Raw genomic sequence first — 12,529 nt, 5'->3', positions numbered from 1 at the left:
AGAAATCTCTACGTTTGGAGCGGTGACAACAGCGCGGTAGATGTCAGAAAGGGATTTAATTAAGGCGGTGTAAAAAGCCAACGTCTGGAGATTCTGACAGATAAGGCGGTTTCGAACCGCCGTTCACACCCCCGCTTGCACACGTACGCACACCGCCATCCACCGAAATTGAAATTTTTCCCAAAATTTTATCTATCGTTACGGACATTTCTGATTATATTATTATTATAAGTTGCAACGAAACCAGCGGTTTTCCCCGCGGCCACCCATCCAAATGTTGACCGCACCCGATGCTGCTTCACCTCACTGATCGAATGATATTTTTAGGGGGGAAAAATCGAAACGGAAGGGATTTCTTCGCGAAGGGGAACCCTTTCGGCGAGTAATTGTCTTATCGGTGCGCCCTCTCTGCGTTAATAATTCCCGGTTAATAAACGAGATAATGTACGCACACACGTACACGCGTCTGCCCCTAATGCGTTTTTAATCAAATCTCTCATTATGGGCGTATCTTAATTTTTAATGAACGGTCCGCCGGTCCATCCGAGACGAAAACGTCCAAGCCGTCGGGTATCTCGTGCCTTGTTCGCCCGGACCGGCGGTCCCGGAGTCGGCGATAGCCGGAGCAGTGCTAATTTTCTCACTAGAAAGTCATGCGCATGCAAACACAGCGAACGCGGTCGCCCAAATAATAACTCGCCGGTCCTTGTCGATCCTCGGTCCTTGTCCCACCCGCTCCCGACTTGATCAATATCCCTCCTTGGGCCCCCCTCCCACCAGTCTTAATTAGGAGTTGGAATCTGTGGCGGACACACATAAGGGACGCTAGACCAATATGCGCCCGACAGACCCTCCTCCACCCGCGATTTTTACCGAACGCGGTTTATCTCTTTGGACTTGGTCGGCTCTATCTATGGTGATTAGGTGGAACGTGGGGTGGAAATGTGGATGTGAAGAGGATTTTTTTGACCGGATTCAGGTCTAATAATCTCCCGGCTAGATCTGAAGTGAAGTGGAGGAGGACTGGAGATGTAGTCGTTCTGTGTTGATGAATCATGAGATTCGTGCAGCATGTGGGAAATCTGATGATGCGTAATATTACAAATTCCTTAAAGCTTGTTTATGGGGGAAACAAAGTCTGCAAAATCCCCATTAATACTTTAAACAATATTTCAATTAATAGTAGAGGCATAATATGGAAGCGGCATTTAAACGTGACTAAATCACTAAGAAAACCAGATGGCATGTGAATTTCACACTCGACGATGACGATGTAACTTATTTTCCATAAACAAAAATCAAATAATCTTCATCTTCTTCTGCTAGATCCTTTTGGAGTAAGACCGTATCTGAATTGTTGCAATGACCTTATAGATCTTCAGTTGAATATAATTTTGTTACTTTTCATCACCCACCATAGATTTTGGTTGAAGAGTTTTTGGGCAAATATTCTACTTTATAACGAATCAAATTTTTATATAAACGGCATTGTGAATCGTCATAATTGTCGCTGTTGGTCATGAGAAAATCGAAAATGACAATGACAGGAACGATAACTGGTTTCAGCAAGATAGCTTATCTCCGCATTTTGATATAGAGATTCGTCCTTTGCTCAACAACATTTCTGCTGATAATTTGATACGTTGCAGAAGACCACCAAATGACCTCCGCGATCAACAGATTTGACACCATTGGACTTTTTCCTGTGCCAGATTATTAATGAATCACAATTTGAACATTTACTGTGAGCAATTAATTAAAAATTTGCAACGAAATTAATATACATAAACTTTGGCAAATTGAAAGAAACATTAGGTGCTTATTTTGAAACTTTTGATGATACATGTGTCATTCCTAACACAATTCTAAAACCTTTTAAATACAGTTAGGTAAATGTCCTGCCAAACTTTAAAGAGAGCATCAGAATGCTGATCAGATCAAAAAGTTCTCAGTCGTTTTTGACTCAGCTGCACAGTTCATTTTAAATCTGTTGACAAAAAAAGTACACCAACTCGTTGAGACCACTGAAAATTGTATTATTGTAAAAAAAGTTCAAGTAATTTCTTTTGAAATGAAACTTTTTTTAATCCAAATAAAAAATGGCAGAGGAAAAATCTACCCAATTTTGGATGATAATGAACTGTTTACATTTTGGCAAATCATTTACCTAACACCCTGTATATACTCTGGTTTTTGAGTTTTTTTGTTATTGTCGCAATCTTTGATAAAAAAGGATTCTAGTGACGAAAAGATGTTTGATGACATCATAGCGTGGTCCAAATAAAGCATTTTTAAGTTTCTAAGTTGCTTCTTTCTGTGTTTTTTCAAATTATCGCAAATATCTGCAATTTTAGATTTTTTGCAATTCTTTATCACCACCTATATCTTATACAGAGTGATCAACAAGAAACCAAATCAAGAGTGCTACCTCATCTTTTGTTTTATCGAAACGTATTTCTATCATGGATCAGCCGCTTTTATTTACTTGCTGTAAACACTCGTTTTGTTGGTTGCCTACCTCTCAAAAATCTATTATTAATTGCCTTTATAAATTTTTTGTAATTCATGAATAATAGATTTAAAAGCAAGTTATAATTAATTATTATTTATTATTGATTAGGGAAAAAACACACAGTTACACAAAATTCCTTCATAAGGCACAATCTTGAGTTACAAAATTTTAAAAATTATTATTTTTCACAATTCTTTGTTTTGTTATTTTCTGTAAGTGTAAAAGTTATTATTCTCTCATTTTTGGGTAATTGAGAACTTACTCGTATTTTTCTAGCAATGTTTAAAACATTTAAATTACTCCAAGGTCAAAAAATAAGTTTTCACAAAAACTGCTCAAAATGTTCTCCATTGTGGTCCAGACAGAATCAAACTCGCCTCTCATAATTTCAAAAACCCTTATGAATCTGTCAATTTGTTTAAGGTAATGTGTGGGTTTTATTTCTTGCAACACACAAAGGGAAACAAATTAATATCCTTCTTAAAAATTTTCTGATAAGTGCCATAACACAATTTAACTTGCTGTCTTAAACGCCTTATGAAAGTTGAGGGATGTTCCTTGATAATTTGTCGAACATTTTGCACCATTTCTAAAATTTGAACTAAGGACTGACCTGACTTCTTCTTAATGATGGATTATGATGTGCTAAAATTAGGCACTATAATTTTAAGACATTGATAAACTTGTTGATAACCAATACCATCAGGTTCGGACATCTGGCTTGAAATTCTTCGGTGTAAGGGGGTACAAAGTAAGGCCAGTCTTCATTTTCTTGTTTCACCCTCTTTCGAAAATAATCTAATAAAAATCCTTCTCTTTAATGGTAAAACCCATTTTACAACTTATTCTGGGATAATGATTGCTTACAACTTCAATAAACGTCTGTAAACTTTGCCGAAATCGAAGATTTGTTTTCTAGGTTAAATCACTTAAATTGTCAACAACAACAACCTTGGATTTTGAAATGTGACATTTCAACGAAGCATCTCCGTACCAGTGGCGTCGCGTTTGGCAATAAAGATGATAATTTACTTACTCTTACAAATGTAAAATGTTGCCCTTGTTAATCTTATAAATTGTTTCCCTTATCTTATAATAATAATAAAATGCACAATTATAATTCCAACGTCTAAAATTCATAAGGTATCATTTTTTATTAAATAGCGTTTGAGACCATAAATTGTCTACGCCCATGTTTTCACCGCTTATGTGCATATGATTTTGCTACGACGTGACCGATAATTTGCAACGCTTGCTCTGATTTGGATTCTTGTTGATCACTCTGTACAGGTGTCCCTAAAAATGAAGACGAGTCCATAACTTCCTTATTTATCGGACGATTTTAATTATCTATGCACCAAATTAAATGGTTTTGAATAGGCCTACTAAATTTACGTATAGCTCTAAGGGCTTCAAGGTTAAACTATCAAAAAAAAAATCAAATGGGAACATACTTTTTTTTAGAAATTGTAATAGAGATTTTTATTCTGAAAACAAAAATGTATCACATGTATACCTCGCATAAAAAAACATAACAGTAACTTTTGAAACAAATGACGAACACCAAGCGAGAAGCTATCAAAATGCATTGCATTACAGTGTAATAACCAAATTAAGTTAGCTGGAAAATCAAATGACAAATAATAACATAAGGATTGCGCAAAAAAAAATGGAGCACATAGGTAGAAGCGTTTTTTTTTTTGTATTTTTGTTATGTAAGTGTATACATTGTTGTTTTCAGAATAAAAATATCCTTGGGGCCATATATGAATTTATTAGGCCCTTTTGTAGCCTATTCACAACCATTTAATTTGGTATATAAATGGTTGAAATCCTCCTGTAAATAAGGGAGTTATGGACTCGTCTTCTTTTTTGGGGACACTCTGTATAAGGCACTGAAAATATTCCTTATTCTTTGATTTATTTCTTTTGTATTGTTATAACTTTGAATCTTAACTAATGCTATCATCGAACGTTATTAAAAACCATCAGAAAGAAAAGTTATCCATTGTTAACTTAGTTAACGTAGAATATACGTACCCGGAATATTTTTTCATTTCAAAAATCCTTCTCAAATAAACAGGTAACTGTCCACCTTATGGACGAATTGCGTTGCTCATATTGTCATGTCATGTCACGTACAAAGACTTGTGTCCCACAAGGATCCGCCATAGACCCATTGCTAATCATTTGTAATTCTAATTACCAAGAATTGAAACCAAACTCACTTCGATTTGTGATTTGTATAATTCGAGTGTGAACAGTTGAAAAACAGTCATCCCTTACAACCAGGACCAGCTAAGCTGGATCAAAATCCACTTTTTCCGTGTCATTTCGGACGAACGGTCCCATTTTTAGTCGACTTTATGCGGTGTATCGTTATTTCGTTGCAAATTAGCGAAAGAAAAGCAGACGCCGTCGCTCGATAACGCCAAAAATAATTAATTACTTTCGATCGACCCGAATGCCAGCCAATTTTTCAATAAGGAACTGTCAGATCTCGGGAAGACTAACGAACTAGAACCCCGGGATTCTTTCACGTTGATGCAGGAATGCGCGAGGACGGGGGACGACCGTGCCGCCGTGGACCCCAGCTTACATACCGGGTGATCCGTAACGAGAGGCTTTTCTCGTGGAAACGCCGCTAATTTTCACTACATTTACGAGGACGAGAGAACGATACCGCGGAATTTGCACCAAACGAAACCGAAACAACCGTGCCGATGAGGAAGGGCGACCGCCGGAGGGTCCATTATGGACGCAAAAATTAAGTTGCGAACATGCGAACGATAAACTTGGGGAAAAAATTGCGTTTTCGAAACGCTTCGAATTGTGAACGGACCAAAGAGAATTTTCGATAAAAATCGATCATGAAATACCGCTCAATACCGTTTTAAATTACATCTCTGTGTCCTCGTGGTGGAGTTTAAAATAAAGATTGAGCAAATCGAGAGGGCTCAAAAAAATATAAAACTGACCGAATGTTACAGCAGTAATCGACACCGCATTTTGTTTTTCTGTTGCAGATTTGACCGCCGTAGGGAGGCCCTCCAGTTCGAGGGCGATGAGCAAGGCAAGTGTTCTCCACTTAATTTTTTTTTTTCGTTCGTTCGTTTCGCCGCTCCGCCGTCCCCTTTTTAATAACAAAAATCGGCGGCGGCGTCCGTTATTACTGCGAATTAACTTTACTGCAGTTCCCTGCGACCCGGAAAGCCTCCCGAGGATTTGATTTTTATATCCGATTTCCCGCACGTTTTGTTCGACGCGGAAACGTGACACTCCAGAGGTTAGGTCGATGGACACGAACATCGACTCAATAACGCCGCCGACGTTCGACGGTCATCGTTTCCTTGCCGCCTCCGTTCGAACGGCAGATCGGCCGGAAAATCGAGGGAAGTCGTCTTCGTCGAGTGGTGCTTCGGAGGTTTGGCGGGGGGGGGAATTAAAAATTTCGATGAAATACATTAAGCCAATTACTTATTTACGAGGCCGAGTTGCCGTATCGGTGTATCAAAACCGCATTAACGTCGACTTTTCGCGGCGGCGGAGGTGGTTGCCGATTAAAAAAACATGGCAAAGGTGGGTGGGGCAAATCTCTGGTGAGATTTAGAGTATCCCGATGTTTAGTGCGGTATTTTCAAAACAACCTCAAGTCAAAATACGAGCATTTACGCAAAAATATGACGCCACTGACTCCAGTTTTTCAAGAGATTAGTCACATCGAGTTACTCTGGTCAAAAATTTTTAATGTTTATTCTCACGAATTCACTGCAAATTGCTACAAAAAGACCATCTTAGGTCCGACAAAAACAGTTCAAAGGCATTATTTCCTATCCCACCTCCACCCGGCGGCACGGCAATTTTGCCGGAGTACATACACTATTACGGATAATACTATCAAGTAATAGTGCAGTGCTTATCAACATAATTACCGGCGTCTCGCCTCCGCATTTTGACTTTTTTGTGTTTTATGTTCTGTGTCAATGTTAAGGAATTTCCTCACGATGTGACATGAGTATAATAATATACCTTTTTGAATTTCAACCACCAATGTGTTCTCTAAGTCCAAAATTTTTAAATTTTTAAAAAGAGATTGGGGTACTATTCCTGTTGCTGAAATTATAAATGGTAAAATCGAAATTTTTTCTAAACACCAAAGATTTCTCATAGCAACGGAGAGTTCTAAATATTTATTAATTTTTGTATTATATGTCTGTGTTATATTGTGTGAATTTGGAACAGCTATATCTAAAAGATATGCTTGCTTTTGTTGTTTATTTAAAATAATAATATCTGGTCTGTTATGCTGAATGTGAATGTCAGTTAAAACTGTCCGATCAAAATATAATTTGTAATTGTCATTTTCTAAACAACTTTCTGGTTTATAAATGTAATGTGGTTGTGTATCCTTTAATAAATTGAATTTAACTGCTAAATTCATGTGTATAATTTTTGCGAATATATCATGACGTTTTTTATATTCGCTTTGAGCCAAAACGGTGCAAGAAGAAATGATATGTTCAATGGTTTCCCCTTCAGTTCCGCAAATCCTACATTTATCAATGATCGATTGTAAACCGCATATGTGTTTTTTATAATTTCTTGTATTTATAACACGATCTTGTATTGCAAATATAAAACCCTCAGTCTCAGGATGAATATTTGATTTTTTAAGCCATGCATGAGAAGCTTGAATATTAATTTCTGGCTGTTCTAGCTCTTTAAAATATCTCCCATGTAAAGACTTTTGTTTTATATTTGCTATAGTGTCAGGTATATTTGGCTCAACAATATCTGAAATTATATTATCACTTAAATTTTTTAAAGGTGTGTAGCCTTTATCCGCTGAAACCAAAGCATTAAAAAAAGTGTTATCACTAGCTCTATTAAGAAAATAATTTTTTAGTGAAGCAATTTGATTATGTTGTAGAATTTCTAGATTATTATTATTATTATTATTATCATTATTATTATCTTAATTACGTGTAACTGGACCACTCCAGTCGTTAATACTGTTTAAAAGAACTGATCCGAGAAGCTACACCTCTTTATTTGTGTTTTTCGACTTAAGCGAGGTTCCTCAGGGCTCCGTTTTTGGTCCTGTACTTATGGATATAGGTTTAATTCTTTTCCCTTCTCTCAAAATCCGATTTTATTGTAACCGTTGCATGGCACTCGTAACGCATTTTGAAAACACGCGGTCTTTGTATATCCCTATAGAAACGGTTGAAGTTGTTTTTTTTGTAATCGGACTTGAATCCCCTTCAAAACCAAGGAGTAGAAGGTCTTTTTGTGCTTCGCTCAGTTGGCGACCTCGACTGCGTCTCGGTCTTAGCACAAAAAGACTCACTTCTACTCTTAATGATATAATTTACTATTATGTATCTTCTGTTGTTCAACTCTGTTACACAAAACAGAAAAATCAGAATTATAAGAAGATGCCAGTGTTTGCTAATATTGAACGAAAACAAGTCAAATAAAACCAAAATGTCGATCGTGTGGCAGTTTTGACTTTTTTATAGCGTCGATTCCTTGGATATTCGGTCTTGCAAAGTGGCTTCCGCCCCGTCCAATACTTCACCGGCGGAATTAGTCTTTCAAACCCGTCAATCAAAAATAATAAATAAGGGGGTGCATATTTCAATATTTGTAGAATCAATCTGGCCGCAAATGAAACCCGATTCGAATGCACAAGCCACCGCCAAAACGAGCAAAACGTCATTCCCCCCGTCGAATGCAGCGCCGTTTAAAAATCGACAAGGTCCCGTCGGGGGCGAGCGGAGAGGCGGTGGCGGTGGCGGCGACGACGGCGGGGGTACATATCGTTTCGAAAACCTCTGCTAAGCCCAGAATGCTAATCACTCTCGGCGGCTCAGCTCCTCGGAATAATTAATTAGCATTCTTTCCTATATTTTACGTGCTCCTTTTTCAGACGCCCTTCTCTTGTATCCGCATCCTCTCATTACATTAAAATTAGATTTAAAAATGTGGAAATTGTATCGTTGATTGCAATTCTGGGGCCGCTCGCGCAACTTTAAAGTGGATTTTCAATTAACCATTGAATATAATGTATTTAAAACAGCGAGGAGGCCGGGGCTATTTGTGAGGAGCTTTAAAAGTTGCGTCGTGTTGTGTTTGCGGGTGACGTGCGTTTTTTCCACCCCGTTTCGAGATGTCTTTCCCTGGGAACCGCCGAACTGAATATTATCTTGTCCGGCATTGTGTATCGTATCGTCTGAATCGGCAAAGAGGATTACGCGGTGTCTCTGTTCCCTGGCGCATTGTTGGCACTCTTTTTTACGACAGAGGACGGGGCCGATGCCACCGACACGGTTCGAGGGAGGGTCGCCGCGCCGACCATCTCGCGCGACACCTCCGGAGGATTGTGAAAAGGACCAGGTGGCGAGATGGGGTGAAACGATTTTCTTGCTGCCTCGGCGATTTTTACCAAACAGGGAACGGGATTTGACGAAACAGGAGGACGGGACTGGAGTTTCTCACAGGTTTTTAGTGGACCCCCGACGACTGTTCGACCGGAAAAATTAAGCAAAAAGTAGAACATTAACAACGGAGGGTGCGCAGGAAAGTCGAACTATTTCATTACTAAATTAAACGAGTTGTGAAAAAGTTTTTAAAAATATATGACAACTTAAAAAAAAAATACGTAATAAACTAAAATGTGTGCATTTTGGATCTGTTGATAGTTTTAAAGGAAAACGAATAATGCACACAAGAATTACAACAAATATAAAGTGATGTTAAATGCAGTTGCAAAATGATAAACCGATAATACAAAATAAGATGAAGACAGAACAAAATCAAATTTTGAAAATGGACATTCATCATAAAAACTAGAAACAAAAATGATAAAGGTACAATAAATACTAATTGAAATGTTTTCATTACTAAACAATACAGGGTGTTTGAAAATTGCTAGTACAAAAAAATACTGGTAATTGGCGATGGTGAGTTAAAGTCATCGGCAAAAAATTTTTTAAATAAAAGTCCTATAGTTTTCGAGATAAAAAGTACTAAAAATTGGGTTAAAATTGTTAGTACCATTGTTAGTTGCCAAAATCTTGCAAAAAAATATTTATTTTTCATATTGTTGTATAATCCTTCATTATCACGCTTGGTTACCAAGGTTTAAAAAATACTGCCCCGCCTGAGGTGTAAAGTATGCTGGGATAGGGTTACTTTATCCCTTTTGTTTAAAAAAATTAAAAATTGGTTTTTTGGATTTCTTAGGGCTTCTAGATGCCACAGTTTTTTTTTGTACTAACAATTTTCAAACACCCTGTATACATTTTGAAAAAAATTGAGGAAAAATATTGAATCTTCAGGAGAAAAAACATAAATGGAAAACAAACAAAAAAAATAGAAACGAATACATACCGGGTGATTCAGATTGGTATTCGCGCCCCTATATCTTTTTTATTTTAAGAAAAAAGTATAGCAAACCATATATATTTGTAAATCGCTTATGAAACTACAATAGATGACGTTGTCAAATCTTCTCTACGATGACATATGTCAAAGTTAAGACAGTCAACTTTTTTTTTTTTAAATAGTACATTATACATTTCTTAGTCTATTATTGTCAAGCTTTTTTTTTACATTTGAATGTGTAAAAAAAGTTGACACTTGCAATAGGAAAAAATCGAGAAAAAAAATAAAATATGATTTAATTTATTCGAAAGAGTTATTTTCTAAAAAGAGCTAGTTAGCCATGGAGACAATTGAATTTTGACATTAATAGCGTCAATTATTAACGTACCTACATTTAAATAAATAGCTATGTTATAACCTACATTTAAATAAATAACTATGATATAACATCTGGCTTCGAAACCTAACTTCTTCTTGACTATACCGCTTTGAATGCATACTCGATGAAAATATGTAGTTGAATTTTGATAGTGCATGAATGACATGATGAGTTTTGGGAATCGTATTTGCATTATTCGAATATTTGAATAGGTGATTATGTAAAATTCGAATAAGTGTAAATTCTAATATTCGAATAAAATAAATTCAGGATGGATCGGTTATTTCACTGTCAAATAATTTTATTTTTTGGCTATGTAATTCTTAAAATAGTGAGATGCAGGGAACCAACATAACGCGAATTTAGCGTAGTAAATTCAGTATGGATTTGGTATTTCGTCCGAGTCTCAGTTTTCTGGCCGAGGCGCACCCGAGGCTTGAAAACAAACAAGGTCAAATCATTTTATTTTTGTCTTGTAAATAGTGACATGCAGGGAACCAACATAATGCGAATTTACAAATGTTTGGCTTACTAGCTCTTTTTAGAAAATAATAGCTTTCGAATAAATTAAATCATATTTTATTATTTTTCTTGATTTTTTTCTGATGTAAGTGTCAACTTTTTTTACACATTCAAATGAAGAAAAAAAAGCTTTACAAGAATAGGCTAAGAAATGTATAGTGTTCTATTTAAAAAAAAAAGTTGACTGTCGTTAACTTTGACATATGTCATCGTAGAGAAGATTTGACAACATCAGCTATTGTAGTTTCACAAGCGATTTACAAATATATATGGTTTGCTATACTTTTTTCTTAAAACAAAAAAGATATAGGGCCGCGAATACCAAACTGAATCACCCGGTATAATGTTAATTGTAAAAAACGAAATTTTAACAAAAAATCATCAAATTGTTCTTCTTGAACAATACTAACTAATTAATAACTGATAATAACATAAAGAATGTTAACTATTATGAAACAACTGGGTTCACAATTAGGTAATTAAGCAGTTAATCCTGTCAAAACGTTTAACCTTATAGCCAAATAGTTAAGCCAGTTAATTTTTCTAGCCCCTTTAGCTCGTTAACCACTTTGATTGATTAAACGGATTAAACTGTACAGCCTGGTTTTAGGAGTCTTCGAAAAAAAATAGTTGCTGATCATTTTTCATTGTAAAAAACTGAAAAATTTAAATCCGCTTAAGACAACAACTTCGAGAAAATCTGTTTTGTAGGAAGAACTTTTTATGTTTTTTCTGTTCCACCACACCGGGTAGCACGGCATTTAGGCCGGGTTAGGGTTAAGTTATCACTGTGGACATCGTGTTCCTTAAAAATTTAAACATTTTATCTTTGAGAAAATGTATTTTGGTCAAATTCAAAAAGTGGCATTGCATTAATTTCGTAAACTAAATTTCGTAAATACAGGGTGGACTATCGTATAGCATATTATCATGGAAAATGCAACACCCAGAAATAGTGAATACATTTTGATGAAACTTGGTACAGTAATTAGGTGTTAACTAAAGATAAAATGATGATAATTTGAAAGAAATACCTGAAGAAAATACCCGTATCTTTTAAATTATCATTAATAACTTCAGTAATTCGCAGCATTTAAAATAAAAAGAGGCTGCATTATCGAAATGCGAGAAGCAGGTGTTTCCTATAGGAATAGGGCAATCGCTTATCGTGTGGGACAAAATGTGGCCACTGTGTTACGGTGTTGTCGTGCCTGGTTTGAAGACCAATGTTACTAAAACTTTCACCGTTTTTCTTAGTTGTGGCCCAATTATTGTAGAAAGTTTCATCAAAATATGCTATTTCTGGGTGTTGCATTTTGCATGATAAGTAGTATCTATATTATTATTTTTTAAATCTTTTAGTATTTTGACAAAAGTGGGAATCGACGTGAAGTGAGAGCTTTTTACACAATTTCTATCTATCTGTTTCACCCCTATTCAATAAAAAGCGATATTAATACTGAAATAGACGGAACGAGTTCAACTTTCTTGAGTCGTTATCACTTCCGACGATAGTTGTTTCGGATTTCAACGCTGATATTTCGTTATGACCCCTTCTGTGAATATCTTATTTCTCGATCGGTGTCCGTCGACGTCCGATCTTAATAAATAATAATCGTCGAAGTTTACCTCTTAATCTAATGTCGGCAATCAAACTAATTAGCATTGTTTACGGTTAATGTCGCAAGTAATAAAACCTCGAAGTCTTCATTTAGATTCCCTTTGTT

At 36.2% G+C, this 12,529-nt stretch overlaps 1 protein-coding gene and 1 long non-coding RNA gene across 12 annotated transcripts in view; one reads left to right on the top strand and one right to left on the bottom strand.

Annotated features, from left to right (window-relative positions):
- LOC138127435 (myelin transcription factor 1) overlaps positions 1–12,529 on the top strand; it is a 282,760-nt gene that overhangs the window by 210,350 nt on the left and 59,881 nt on the right. For all 9 annotated transcript variants that reach the window (XR_011158232.1, XM_069043515.1, XM_069043516.1 and 6 more), the window contains one exon: positions 5,539–5,585. Coding sequence is in view for 8 of the 9 variants with exons in the window: in XM_069043515.1 (XP_068899616.1) it covers positions 5,539–5,585 (47 nt within the window). In the remaining variant the exon portion in view is untranslated. The remainder of the gene's footprint in view (positions 1–5,538; positions 5,586–12,529) is intronic.
- Positions 2,590–3,801, bottom strand: LOC138126845 (uncharacterized). 3 transcript variants are annotated; one of them, XR_011157986.1, is made up of 3 exons: positions 3,380–3,801; positions 3,213–3,310; positions 2,590–3,157 (listed from the first exon to the last, which is right to left on the bottom strand). It is a non-coding gene; the product is annotated as an uncharacterized lncRNA (long non-coding RNA). The 3 variants fall into 3 exon arrangements; XR_011157985.1 differs by lacking the exon at positions 3,380–3,801 and having other exon boundaries at positions 2,590–2,722; positions 2,775–3,157; positions 3,213–3,346; XR_011157984.1 differs by lacking the exon at positions 3,380–3,801 and having other exon boundaries at positions 3,213–3,346.

The sequence above is a fragment of the Tenebrio molitor genome, chromosome 3 (genome assembly GCF_963966145.1).
Source record: "Tenebrio molitor chromosome 3, icTenMoli1.1, whole genome shotgun sequence".
Taxonomy (NCBI): domain Eukaryota; kingdom Metazoa; phylum Arthropoda; class Insecta; order Coleoptera; family Tenebrionidae; genus Tenebrio; species Tenebrio molitor.
The sequence above is the reverse complement of the archived record's forward strand: the minus strand, read 5'-3'. Positions and strand labels throughout refer to the sequence as shown.